General features: G+C 42.5%; 2 protein-coding genes across 2 annotated transcripts in view; both read right to left on the bottom strand.

Annotated features, from left to right (window-relative positions):
- The window catches only part of CFDP1 (craniofacial development protein 1), a 104,134-nt gene extending 103,535 nt beyond the window's left edge, over nt 1-599 (bottom strand). The window contains exon 1 of the mRNA XM_010850749.1: nt 380-599. Within this exon, the coding sequence (XP_010849051.1) occupies nt 380-443 (64 nt within the window). The 5' untranslated portion in view covers nt 444-599. The remainder of the gene's footprint in view (nt 1-379) is intronic.
- Nucleotides 600-6,278: 5,679 nt separating this feature from the next.
- The window catches only part of LOC104996485 (craniofacial development protein 2), a 20,295-nt gene continuing 13,059 nt past the window's right edge, over nt 6,279-13,514 (bottom strand). The window contains exons 7-8 of the mRNA XM_010850750.1: nt 10,200-10,319; nt 6,279-7,248 (exon numbers count right to left, since the gene is read on the bottom strand). Coding sequence (XP_010849052.1) covers nt 7,203-7,248; nt 10,200-10,319 — 166 coding nt within the window. The 3' untranslated portion in view covers nt 6,279-7,202. The remainder of the gene's footprint in view (nt 7,249-10,199; nt 10,320-13,514) is intronic.

Below are 13,514 nucleotides of genomic sequence, written 5' to 3' on the forward strand. Positions count from 1 at the left end.
GTGAAAAGCTTATATGTGGGACATGCCAGTTAGCAATTCCCTGGGGACGCAAGGTCTGCCTTTCAGAAGAGTTCAGGGTGGGTGAGAAAACGCGATGCCCAACGACCCGCAGCGTCTGAGTTCACTTGCAGGTTCCCGCCCTCCGAGGTGGGGCGGCGGTCCAATCCAGGCCACCAGGAGCCGCTGCGCAAAACGCCTCGGCGGACGCAACCAGGGCCACGCGGGTTGTGCAGAGCCGGCCGGCAGGCGAGGGCGCGGGGCGGGGCCGCCCGAGGCGAGCGCTGCCCGGCCACCGGGCCCACGCACAACGGGCAAAGCGCGCCTCACGTGAGCCGCTGGGCGGGGCGAGTCGCCTCTCGCCTCAGGCGGAGTCGCTCACCCGAGGGCACGTAGTCCTCGTCCTCCTCGGAGGTGGAGAAGTCTTCAGAGTCGAATTCCTCCATGTCGCTACCGCGCAGGGTCTACAGGGGCGAAGCAGCTGTGCCCAACGGCAAAGCTCTAGGGATAGAGAGTAGTGGTGCGAGACAGGAGGCAGTGGCTGGGGCGGACCCCCGCAGCGTGGAGCATGCGCAACGCCTGCTACGCGCACCCAATGCGACACTTCCGGGCCAGAGGCTCGGGCTTGCAGACGCGGGCTCGCTGCTGTGGCGAGGCATGCTGGGACGAGTAGTCTTCAGCGCTCCGCCGCTTCGCCTGAGAGGCTGTATCCTTGAAGCAAAATTTGTTTGCCTGTGGAAAGACGGCCGACCTTTGTTTAGTAGTTGACGTTTTTGAACTCGCTTACTTGTGAAAATTTACTGTCACCCCCAAAATCAAAAATTTCGGTGCTTTCTGGGTTTATTTGCGGACATGCGCAGAGAGAGAAAATTTTGAGTTAACCAGTGGTGGATCGTCGAGATTGGAAGCACATGATCCACTATATTACTTCAGCTCTAGAAGTGTAAATAAGTGTCGTATTCGCGGTCTATTTCTTGCCGCGGTTTTTCATCTTTGGGCTCTCTGTTAGAGATTTCGCTGTTTAAAACGACCCTAAGCATAGTGCTGGGGTGCTGCCTAATGTTCATAAGCACAAGAAGGCTGATGTACCTTATGGAGAAAAATACGTGTGTTAGATAAGCTTCGTTCAGGCATGAGCTGTAGTGCTCTTGGCCATGAGTTCAATCTTATTCAATCAACTATGCGGTACTTAAAGAAAAAGGAAATTCTTTGATCCGTACGTGTAGCTGCTCCGAAAAGTCCTAAAATGACATCCATAGTGAGCGAGGAAGCTGTGGAATAGATGGAAAAACGGCTCAGTTTGTGGATTCATGAGATGACGACTGATAAAAAAAGGTCTCGTGGACAGCCTTGTTGTGAAACTAAAAGCCTAAGAACCTCTCCACTAGTGCTGGAAGGCTTGCACATTTCAAAAGTCAGGATGGTATCTGTTGTGTTAACCTTGCAGGTGGGGCAAGTTTTGCAGATCTGGAAGCTGCGGAACTCAAACAATACTTGCTAATTGTTATACAGGAAGAGGATATATGAAAGAGCAGGTTTTCAACGCTTATGAAACTGGCTTATTTTACAGGGATGTTGTTAAAAGAACCTATATAATGCGAATAGCCTCCAGTGCCACTGACGTTAAATCATTCCAGGAATATGAAACCTTATTTTTGTGCACTAATGCTAAGGTCGACTTTAAGTGCAAACCCCTACTGGTATAGAGCTGCAAGTTCAGTTACTTAGAAGGAAAAGCATGAACCATACCTTGTGTCAGTCTACCAGAAGTTGAATACTGTCTCCAGGGCAGAAACTTTTCCTTCAAGATTTTGTTGATTTTGCATAATGCCCCACTCCACTGCTGTAGGACACTCAAAAATCCCCACACCAAGGTACAAGTTCTTTTCATGCCCACAAATACTACCTCTCTCATCCAGCCCTTGTATCAGAGTTCTCTAGCTCAGTCCTGTCCAACTCTTTGCAACCTCATGGACTGCAGCATGCCAGACTTCTCTGTCCATCACCAACACCTAGGGCTTACCCAAACTCATGTCCATCCATTCAGTGATGCCATCCAACCATTTCCTCCTTTGTTGTCCCCTTCTCCTCACGCCTTCAACCTTTCCCAGCATCAGGGTCTTTTCCAATGAGTCAGCTCTTTGCATCAGGTGGCCACAGTATTGGAGCTTCAGCTTCAGCATCATTCCTTTCAATGAATATTCAGGAATGATTTCCTTTAGGATTCACTGGTTTGATCTCCTTGCAGTCCAAGGGACTCTCAAGAATCTTCTCCAACACCACAGTTCAAAAGCATCAATTCTTTGGCGCTCAGCTTTCTTTATAGGACAACTCTCACATCCATAGATGACTACTGGAAAAACCATAGTCGACTAGACCGACCTTTGTTGGCAAAGTAATGTCTCTGCTTTTTAATATGCTAGGTTGGTCATAACTTTTCCCAAGAAGCGTCTTTTAATTTCACGGCTGCAGTCACCATCTGCAATGATTTTGGAGCCCCGAAAAATAGTCTCTCACTGTTTCCACTGTTTCCCCATCTATTTGCCGTGGAGTGATGGGACCGGATGCCGTGATCTTGTCTGAATGTTGAGTTTTAGGCCAGCTTTTTCACTGTCCTCTTTCACTTTCATCAAGAGGCTCTTTAGTTCTTCTTCGCTTTCTGCCATAAGGGTGCTGTTATCTGTGTATCTGAGGATATTGATGTTTCTCTCACCAATCTTGATTCCAGCCCAGCATTTTGCATGATGTACTCTGCATATAAGTTAAATAAGCAGGGTGACAATGTACAGCCTTAATATACTCCTTTCCCTATTTGGAACCAGTCTGTTGTTCCATGTCCAGTTCTAACTGCTGCTTCTTGACCTGCATACAGATTTCTCAGGAGACAGGTCAGGTGGTCTAGTATTCCCATCTCTTGAAGAATTTTCCAGTTTGTTGTGATCCACACAGTCAAAGGGTTTGGCACAGTCAACAAAGCAGTTGATGTTTTTCTGGCACTCTTGCTTTTTCGATGATCCAACGGTTGTTGGCAATTTGATCTCTGCTTCCTCTACCTTTTTTAAATCCAGCTTGAACATCTGGAAGATGTTCACATACTGTGGAAGCCTGGCTTGGAGAATTTTGAGCATTACTTTGCCAGCGAGTGAGATGAATGCAATTGTGCGGTAGTTTGAACATTCTTTGGCACTGCCTTTCTTTGGGATTGGAATGAAAACCCACCTTTTCCAGTCCTGTGGCCACTGCTGAGTTTTCCAAATTTGCTGGCGTATTGAGTGCAGCACTTTCACAGCATCATCTTTCCATAGCACTTTCATAGCTCAACTGGAATTCTATCACCTCCACTAGCTTTGTTCATAGTGATGCTTCCTAAGGCCTACCTGACTTCACATTTCAGGATGTCTGGCTTCAGGTGAATGATCACACCATCGTGCTTATCTGGGTCATGAGTGGAGAGGAGAGGTTTGACCATAGTGTCCACTGCATCACTGTACAGCCTGTAGCTCCATCAATAGGAAAATATTAGGTGCTTTTATAAAACTTTAAATGCTTAATTTTTCACTTCCCAGGACTTTATATGCATGACTATACAGACTAGTATGCGTTTATGTATGACTTAGGGGAGAATTAAGGTACACAATCTCACTGTTACTCATAACACAGTAATACTCATTGAAACGTTTCATTATAAATACTGTATATCATTATTTATAAAAATGATATATTAAATTGTATCTTTGAACAGAAACACAGGTAAAACAAGGTTATGTACTCATCAGTTGACAAAAACCTATAGGTTCTCAGAAACATACAGGAACTCAACCCTGTATGTTTTTGTCAACTGTGTGTATATGGTGATCTTACAGACATAATTACAAGGGTAAGCTGTATTCTAGAAATCGAACATCATCCACACCATTTCCTTCAAGCTAATACATATGCAAGTACTACCATATGTAATGGTTCTCATTCTCTCAGATTAAAAATTTTGTATACTGCAATTCTGGGAGGCAATAATCCTCCTATTCTGTGGGGATCTTTTCACATTAATGGCATCCTTTTAAGCATAAAAATTTTTAATTTTTATGAAGTCCCGTCTACCTGGTTTCTAACATCCCTCGTGCTTTGGGGGTTGTATCTAATGTTCCTTTGCCTAACCCAAGATCACAAAACTTACTCCTGTATTCTTCTGAGAGTTTTATTGCTTTAATTCTTATATTTAAGTCTATGCCTCATTTCAATAAATCTTTCTTATGTGAGAATAGAAAAATAGACGTACAATTAAGACCCAATATTTGAGAGTTGACCATTCTGTCTCATTTTCCTTGGACAGCATAGTTAAACCCAGCGGTGACAAACTGGGATGTAGCTTTTTGCCCCATCCCTGGGATCTGAGTCTGAGGAAAAGGCTACCCCAGAGTTCTTCAGCAGTCTCTCTCCTCCAACACCCTGCTTCTCCCATTCTCTTCACAGCTTACCAGCACCCCATACATTTGTTCAGATTCTGACCACTTTAAGGGTAACCAGGAAACTATTTTCTATTGTGTTGTTTAGTAAGGAAGTCTAAAATTGGTTAGCAGGCCAAATCCAGCTTAAAGACATATACTTTTGGACTTGAAAAGCATTTTCCATGAATTAAAATATGTCACCAGCTATTATATTGATTTTGAACAAATACACATTTGGTCATTGAGATGACCAAAATTTCTCATATACTCCCATCTTCATCCATAGTTCCTGGCTCGTTATCTTCCAAAACCCTGGAATTTCTGGAATATTGAGTGATCAAGGTGTTTTGTGTTAGCAAAGGATAGGTGCTGGTTGCCAGGAGAGCCAACCTTGTGATTACAGGATTGAACTTTCAGTTCCCAAGCCCCCTACAGCCCTCCCCTGCCCCACCTCTGGGGAGGCGCAGCATGTTGCAAGCTGAATCCCTCCCCAGTAGCCAGTGATTTAATGAATCATGCAACGTAATGATGTAATGATGAACCCAAAGGACAGGGTTGAGAGATTCCCAGTTGGTGACCATGTGAAAATTCCGGGAGAACTGTGCCTGTGGAGAGGTCATGGAAGCTCCACACTCCTTCCCCATGCATAGCCCTGTGCATCTCTTCCATCTGGCTGTTCCCGGAGCTATATCCTTATGAAAAACCAGTGATCTAGTAAGTAAAATGCCTCAGTTCTATGAGTCAGTCTAACAAATTAATAGAACCCAACTTATCAGTCAGAAGCACAGGTAACAACTGGGACTTGGAACTGTATGCTGGAGTAGGGGTTGGTCTGGTAGGACTAAGTACTTAACAGGTAGAATCTGGTGCTATGTCTGGGTAGAGTCAGAATTGAGTTCAATTGCTGGGCACCGTGCTGTTGTCCAAGAATTGCTTGTTGGTATGGGGAACACTCAAAATACCAGCACTTAAAAACTGAGAGATTGTACATAATCTAGATTTCCAACTTCCTTTGAAAAAGTAGAGAATCTGCCAAGACTGGGCACATAATCCCACCCAGCAGAAATAGGCTGAAATTGAGGAATCCCTTTAGAGAAAGGTCTCCAGTTGGCCACAATAAAATCCCAATCCCCAAGTTTCCTGGTTAATTATTACTGTGTTGTCTTGGCAATATAATTTATGGGATCCTTCCCGCTCTCATTCCCCAAAGTTTCTTCCTACTGTCCAATCTTGGCTTACCACATTTTAGAAACAGAAAAGATTCTCCTCTCTTAGGATACATCAGATATCGGAGGCTTCTAGCTGAGCTCTGCATCACTCTGGTGTGCTAGAAACATTCTGTATCTTGATCTAACTGCTACCACTTCGTAGTGTATGGGGTTTCTCTGGTGGCTCAGAGGTTAAAGCATCTGCCTGCAATGCGGAGACCTGGGTTCGATCCCTGGGTCAGCAAGATCCCCTGGAGAAGGAAATGGGAAACCACTCCAGTATTCTTGCCTGGAGAATCCTATGGACGGAGGAGCCTGGTGGAGAAACATTCTGTATCTTGATCTAACTGCTACCACTTTGTATAGTGTATAAATATATACAAATTCATCAAGACACACATTCAAGATTTGTGTACTACAGTGTATATTATACCTAAACTAAAACAAAGTATTAGAGAATGGATGGGTAGTTTCCTGCCAGACACTGAATATCTGTGCAACGCCTGGAATTATAGCAGCTGTGTCTAACTGTGACAATGGGGTAAACTAACCAAACCAGACAATCTAATTTGCCAAAAAACGGCAGAGTAGAAAATGATTTATGTCACAGAAAACCATGAAGCTCCTCTTCATGTGGACTCAGTGTTGAAATGATACATTTATTTCACAAACTGTATCAGCTTTCAGCAATCCCAGTGTATAATCATACAAAAGCTTCTGGATGCTAACATACAGCCTACAAAGCAGAGTTAAATCACATCTTTGGACAAGAATTTTACCATAAACTAGTTAAGTTGAACATAAAGGAAATACAGTTAAAGATATATGTTGAATTGTTGTTCAATTGTTAAGTCATGTCAGACTCTGTGACCCCATGGACTGCAGCTCCCGAGGCTCCTTTGTGCTCCATTATGTCCCGGAGTTTGGTCAAATTCGTGTTCACTGAGTCGGTAATAGTATCAAACCATCTCGTCCTCTGCTGACCTCTTCTTCTGCCTTCAATCTTTCCCAGTGTGAGTATTTTTCAATGAGTCAGCACTCTGCATCAGGTGGCCAAACTATTGGAGCTTAAGCAACAGTCCTACCATTGAATATTCAGAGTTGATTTCCTTTAGGATTAACTCTTTTGATCTCACTACAGTCCAAGGGTCTCTAAAGAGTCTTCACTAAGTTTAAAAAAAAAAAAAAGCAACTTTTTCTATTAGTTAAAAAAAAAAAGTCCAGTTACTTTTTTGTGATCCTTTGTACTTTTCTTCTCTGACTACCCCTGGAAAATTGGTTCTCCTGGCTATTTTTAATCAGAAGCCAGAGTGCATATTGCTTTAAATCAAATAGCACTGCACATGAAGTCATGGGCAGTTAGCCTTACACTCACAATGAAAACTCCCCTTTAAAAATGTCAAGACTTAATTGCCAAAATTATTTTCAAAACAGCTAACAATAACAATTTTGTTTTGTTAACAGATAACAAAACAGAAAAAGATGACAAAAACAGGTTAACAACTGTATTTTATACAAACCAGTTTAGGTGCTTAAGGACAAAGTCAGATACTTAATTGTTGCAATCCTTTTTCTTTTCAAGGTCACATTTTTCAGGCCTTTAAATGAAAAAGAAAGTTAGGGATTAGAAGAAAAATCAAAAGAGCTAAAATTGGGATTTAAAAAGCTCTGATATTTAATTCTCTTGAAGGACATAAATTCTCTTGAAGGAAAATGTAAAGGACACATTGGAAGGCATATCTGAAAATTAAAATTTCAAGAGCCTCAGTGGCCAATGGAGTCTCTAGCAAAAGGTGGGGTGGAGGGAGGAATAAGATATTTGGATATTTATTCCCCTGGCATCTCCCTGGATGGTCCATCACTCAAGTGAGGTTCAACTCCTCACACGAGGCCCTCTCTATCGCCGCTGCCATAGACTGTTCCCTGCTGTGGCCCCTCAGGTCTAGGGGTGGTGATGGAGCCTCATTACTACTAGCTGGGGATACCACACTCTCCCTAACCCTGTGATTTTTCATTACATTGTGAGTTATTAAACTCTCCTCAAGATACTGAAATATGAAGATGCCATCTGTTTCCTGCTGGGTTTCCCTAAAACATAGTGGATTTCTTATTTTTGAAAGGCTATTAGCTCTAAGAAACAAAAGCATTAATACAGAATACAGTGAGATGATTTTCATGAGTGACTTAAACAAGGTGAACTTGCCAGGCTGTCACATCTTCCTCTGCTTATCTTCAGAACTATGGTAATAGTATTTTCTGAAACATGCTGTCTCCAAGTAGAATGTCTAAGCATCAACAGGGATTATTTTAAAAGCACTCAAGGAAGCTAGAAGTAAAAATTATGCCAATTGAAAGTATCTGTGCTAGAAAGCTAAGGCAGAAGAATCTCTGCCTTTCAGTCTAATACTTAATCCAGAAAGTAACTTTCATAGTAACACATTCAATAAATCCAACAGACACTGTTTAGTAATACCAGAAACAAGCCTTGGAAACCACAATTAAGCCCAAAGAATGCTAATGCTATATGTAGTCTAAAGCAGTATTCTAAAATATAGGTTGTAACAGATTTTGCAATCAATTCAATGGGTCATAACATTTTTTCAAATGACACATACTAAATAATTACATAGTAATGGACATAGAGTTCATCATACAAACCTACATTTATGAGTACACGAAGTACTAATAACACATACTCTTATTGTGAGTGGCAATCAATAAAGTTTGAAAGCCACTGGTCTGAAGAGAATCCTTTTCAAACAATATAATGATTAGAAGGATAAAGCCAAAAAAAAAAAAAAAAGGATAAAGCCATGTTATTTCAGCCAACAGCACCTTCAGTCCTCACAACACATACAGTGTTATGTTGTTCCCCTGTACAAGCACATTAATAGCTGAAATAGGGAATGCCTTGGCAGCCCCATGGTTAGAACATGTTTCATTCTATTTCATTTCTCTTAAATGATGACTGCAAATGACAGCTTAAAAAGCACTGGCCTAGGGCATTAACAGTCAGTACGGAGGACTCTGCTCCTCTCACAGCCACCTTCCTCGGTGTTTACCTCTCTTCCACTGTGGTGGCAAGCACTCAAATCCTATTCCTTCTTAGGTTCCTGTGTAACTATTGCATGACTTCCACCACCTGGTGCTCCAGTGGGAAAGAAATGTTTGGATGAAGAAGCAGATAAAAAGTATGGAGCAGCGACTTCCCTAGTGGTCCAGTGGTTAAAACTCAGGGCTCCCAATGCAGATCCCTGGTCAGGGAACTAGATCCTATGTGTCACAACTAAGACTCAGCACAGGGAAATAAATAAATGTTAAAAAAAAAAAAAAGTACGGAGCAGATGTGAACACAGCCCTCCCTCACGTCCCTGCACTCATGGCCACGACACCCTGAGAACAGAGTCACTGCAAACACCTCCGGCCCATGGCCTGAGTGCCATGGAAGCAGCTGAGCGAGCATGGCAGGGAGCTGGAGGATCACACGGCCCCAACCTCCTCACTCCCTGCCAAGTCCCCCAACAGGACAGAGTAGCAGCCACCACCAGCAGCAGCTGGAAAACACAGCTGCTTTCTTCCCTGGCTATCTTCCCTCACCCTTTCACCTCCCTGCTCGGGCTTCCAGGAATCACCCCTCAAACTAACAACCTGCACTCAAACCTCCGTCTCAGGGTCTGTGTTTGGATCAAAGCACACCAGTGTACATGGTGTTGTTTGAAACCAGAAATGCAATGAATAGGAAGGTCTGTCCTATAAAAACTGATAAATTGACAAGAAAGCCAATGATTTTTTTTTTTAATGTAAAAAACTCAAGACTACACTGTTCTGGGGGGTGAGGGAGAGGATGAGGCAACAAACTAACTGAAGGGTCAGTGAAGCTGTTACAGGTGACTTGTTTTACCTCCAACACAAGACAGCTCTACCCAAAAGTCAGAGGGTGGTAAGGGCTGTGATGGGTGCGGTCCATGTCCACTTGTCTGGAGGCTAGTGCCCTGAGACTCCCCATACTTAACTGTTTGCTTTACTTCTTAGATACAGGTTATGAAGAAAAAAATGTTTACTGCCTGCGAAGAAAAAATTCTACTATTCAGCTCAAAATAACTCATATACAACAGAAAATATGAAGGGAAAAAAACTATTCTGTTCTTGACACTGTGTTAATTATTTGGAAGTTACCTTTAACTTTTTCCTGTTCCAATGAGATACTCAGGGGTCAAAGAAAGTACTCAACCCAAATCTTTATTACAGATTATGATAAATTACTAATGTTTTCATTTAAAAATACATTTTAAACATGAAGTCTACTACATGTTGAGCTCTGCAGCCAACACTGTGAATCAGGACTTTTATCAGAATCAAACAAGAAACCTATGGCTAATTGTTCTCTGCATCCTCCATTTTGACAAGTATTTCAGCAAAGACAGAAGAGCAGGAGAATTTCTTCTCTCGAGAAAGGAGTCATGAGAGCTACAGGTAAACGATGTCCTTGTACTGAAAACAACTTCTCCAACGTGGCAGGTACACCTGGACCTGAGCCTAGACTACTCACCCTGAGCCAGCAGGAAGTGATGGCACCGCTGAGGGGACATTAGCTTGAGGTTTGTCTTTCTCATCTTGCTTGAACACAGATTTCGCTTCTTGAGATGTTTCACCCACCTCCTTAGTCATGCTGCACAAAGGAAGGAGACACCAACTTTACAAGAGGTATAAAAAGAAAGAAAATCTTTAAAAAGGGCCCAAATAACAAGGATAAACACCGGGCTTTCAGGAAATTCTGACTGCTGAATCTTATGATTCAAGTTTACCATAACACTTCTAGACAAAGACATTTCCCCTTATTAATTTAACAAATGAAACAACAGCAGATGGAAGTCTGACATCTTTATAAAATCCCCTCATTTCTGTCACATGACAGTCACCACTGAATCACAGCCCACATGTGTCACTGATGTGAGAACTGAAGGGCTCTCCCACTGCACCTCACATGCACATTAGTGCTCACGCTTAAGTCAAAGTGGGAACAGGGAGGTGGAGTAATTGGGAGAAACACACTGGCATTATTTCAAGGAGAAAAGCAACAGTATAAACAATTGGGATACTCTAAAGGCTTCTGTTCTATATCTAAAAAAAACCCAATGATGAAACAAAATTCCTTAACATTGGCCACACAAGTAGTGACTTAGAAGTGGAATAAAGTTCCCAATTTAGAATCTTGTCCAATTTCAGATAGGAAAGAAAGGTTCTCAACAAAACTGACTCCTAAAACATCAAATAAAGATATGGATGGTGCCAGAAATTTCAGATAAAGAAGGGAAATGCCTAATGTATGGGTTTCCCAAGTCAATAAAAACATCTGAGAATTCCATTTAAATGCCAATCTGTGTGTCGGACAGTCTAAGATTATGATCATTGTGTTATCCTGAGTGATCAAAAAGGTCATTCAGAATTATGAGAAAATCCTATAAATTCCAGATTTCCAAGGAATAAAAGTTCTCATCTTTTCTCTTCTTCCCTCCAGGCATCTTGAGACAAGAACAAAATTTTCTTGCTAAGAACTAACTCCTGCACTCAGTACTCTGTCACCCACACAAGTGGCACAAAGTAAGTACTTCAAGTCTTACACTAAGAATCTTCACTGGCAGGGACTTCCCTGGTGGTAGAGTAGATGGGAACGCACCTGTCAATGTAGGGAACGTGAGCTGGATCCCTGGTTCAGGAAGATGCCACAGAGTAACTAAGCCCATGTATCCTAACTATTGAGCCCAAGAGCTACAACTACTGAAGCCCACATGCCTAGAGCCTGTGCTCCCCCACAAGAGAAAGTGTTAGTCACTCACAAGAGAGGCCGCCGCAGTGAGAAACTCATGCGCTACAATTACAGTCTAGCTGAAGTCCTCAACTAGAGAAAGCAGCAATAAAGATCGTGCGCACCAAAAATAATAAATTGGAAAAAACCCATGAACTTTCACTGGGAAAGACTGCTTTAATCTTGAAGGATGACTTCAAGCAATGAAACAATCTGCTACTCCTACTCAAGTTCTTCTGATGGCTCAGTGTTACTGAGAGCATTAAGTACAAACTCCGAAGAGTCTTCTCTAAGTTATATACATCAAAAGAACTTAAGTTGGAAATCTTTACTGGAAAAGATTAACTGAGTAAAAAAAGGTTTAATGAAAATAAAAGATTAAATTCATTGGAACACTTAGAACAATTCTAGTTCTGACATTTTTTTATTGTTTCATTTCTCTTAAACGTTGCCAACAACAGCTTAAAAACTACTGTCCTAGATTATCAATAAGGTCAGTCTGGAGAACTCTACTCCCATTACTCTGCTCCTCTCACAGCCGCCTCCCTTGATGTTTACTCCATTTCCACTGTGGCAGCACGCACTCGAGTCTTGTTCCTTCTTAGATTCCTGGGTAACTACTCCACGACTTCCACCACTTAGCTGCTCCAGTGGGAGACAAACGTTTGGATGAAGAAGCAGATAAAAAGTACAGAGCAGATGGGAACATAGCCCTTTCTCATGTCCCTGCATTCACCACCATGACACCCTGAGAACAGCGTCACTGCAAACACCTCCGGCCCATGGCCTGAGTGCCACGGAAGCAGCTGAGCGAGCATGGCAGGGAGTTGGAGGATCACACCGCCCCAACCTCCTCACCCCAGCCAAGTCCCCCAACAGGACAGAGTAGCAGCCACCACCAGCACCAGCTGGAAAACACCCTGCCCTGGCTACCTTCCCTCACCCTTTTACCTCCCTGCTCAGGTTCCCAGGAATCACTTCTCACAAGAATGGCCTGCACTCAAACCTCTCTCTCAGGGTTTCCATTTGGTACAACGAGAAGCAGTGTACAGTGTTGCTTGGAGTCAGGGGTGCAAAGATAAGGAGGGCCTGTGCTGAAAAAACTCATAACCTGACAGGAAAAGCCATTCATGTTTTTAAATGTAAAAACACAAAACTTCATTGCTTCGGGATGAAAGGGTGAAGCAACAAACCAACTAAAGGATCAGTGAAGCCCTATAGGTGACTTGTTCCACCCCAAACACCACAAAGAAATCGAGAGCTCTGCTCAGGAGTCAGAGGTGATCAGTGCAGTGATGGGAGTGGTCCATGTTCACCGTTCTCTAGGAGAGACCCCTGACTCCTCCTACTTAACTGTCGGCTTTACTTCTTACATGTAGGTTAAGAAGAAAGTTAAGTTTTCCTTCCTCCAAAGAAAGAATTCTCATACACTATGGAAAATGCAAAGGGAGAAAAACTATTAAGTTCTTGACTGTGTGTTAATAAAATTATTTCTAAGTCTGTTTTGACCTTTTTCTGTTCTGATAAGATCCTTACAGGTGGAAGCAGGTACTAAAACCAAATCTTTATTATAATTATGACGAACTGCTGACATTTTCATTCAAAACTTACTTTTTAAACGTGAAGTCTTCTGTACGTTCAGCTCTGTGTCAACACTGTGAACCAGGAATTTTCTCAGAATCAAACAAGAAACCTATTGTTAATTCTGCACCCTCCCTAATTGGCAAGTATTTCAAGAAAGGCAGAACAGCAGCAGAATTCCTTCTCTCAGGAAAGGAGTCTCCTGGAGAAGGAACAGCAACCCACTCCAGTATTCTTCCTTGGAAACTCCATGGAAAGAGGAGCCTAGCAGGCTACAATCCATGAGGTCACAAAGAGTTGGACACAACTTAGCAACTAAATATGCAATCTATTCATAGGTAAACCATAGATTACATCTTTCCAGTGCATTGTTTTCCCTATGGGCAAACGATCTTCTGGTGTTTTTACACTGGTTGAATGTCCTATGTACTTAGTGTTAAGTTGCTCAGCTGTGTCTGACTCTTTGTGATTTTATGG

Source organism: Bison bison, unplaced genomic scaffold (assembly GCF_000754665.1).
Source record: "Bison bison bison isolate TAMUID 2011002044 unplaced genomic scaffold, Bison_UMD1.0 scf7180017864295, whole genome shotgun sequence".
Taxonomy (NCBI): domain Eukaryota; kingdom Metazoa; phylum Chordata; class Mammalia; order Artiodactyla; family Bovidae; genus Bison; species Bison bison.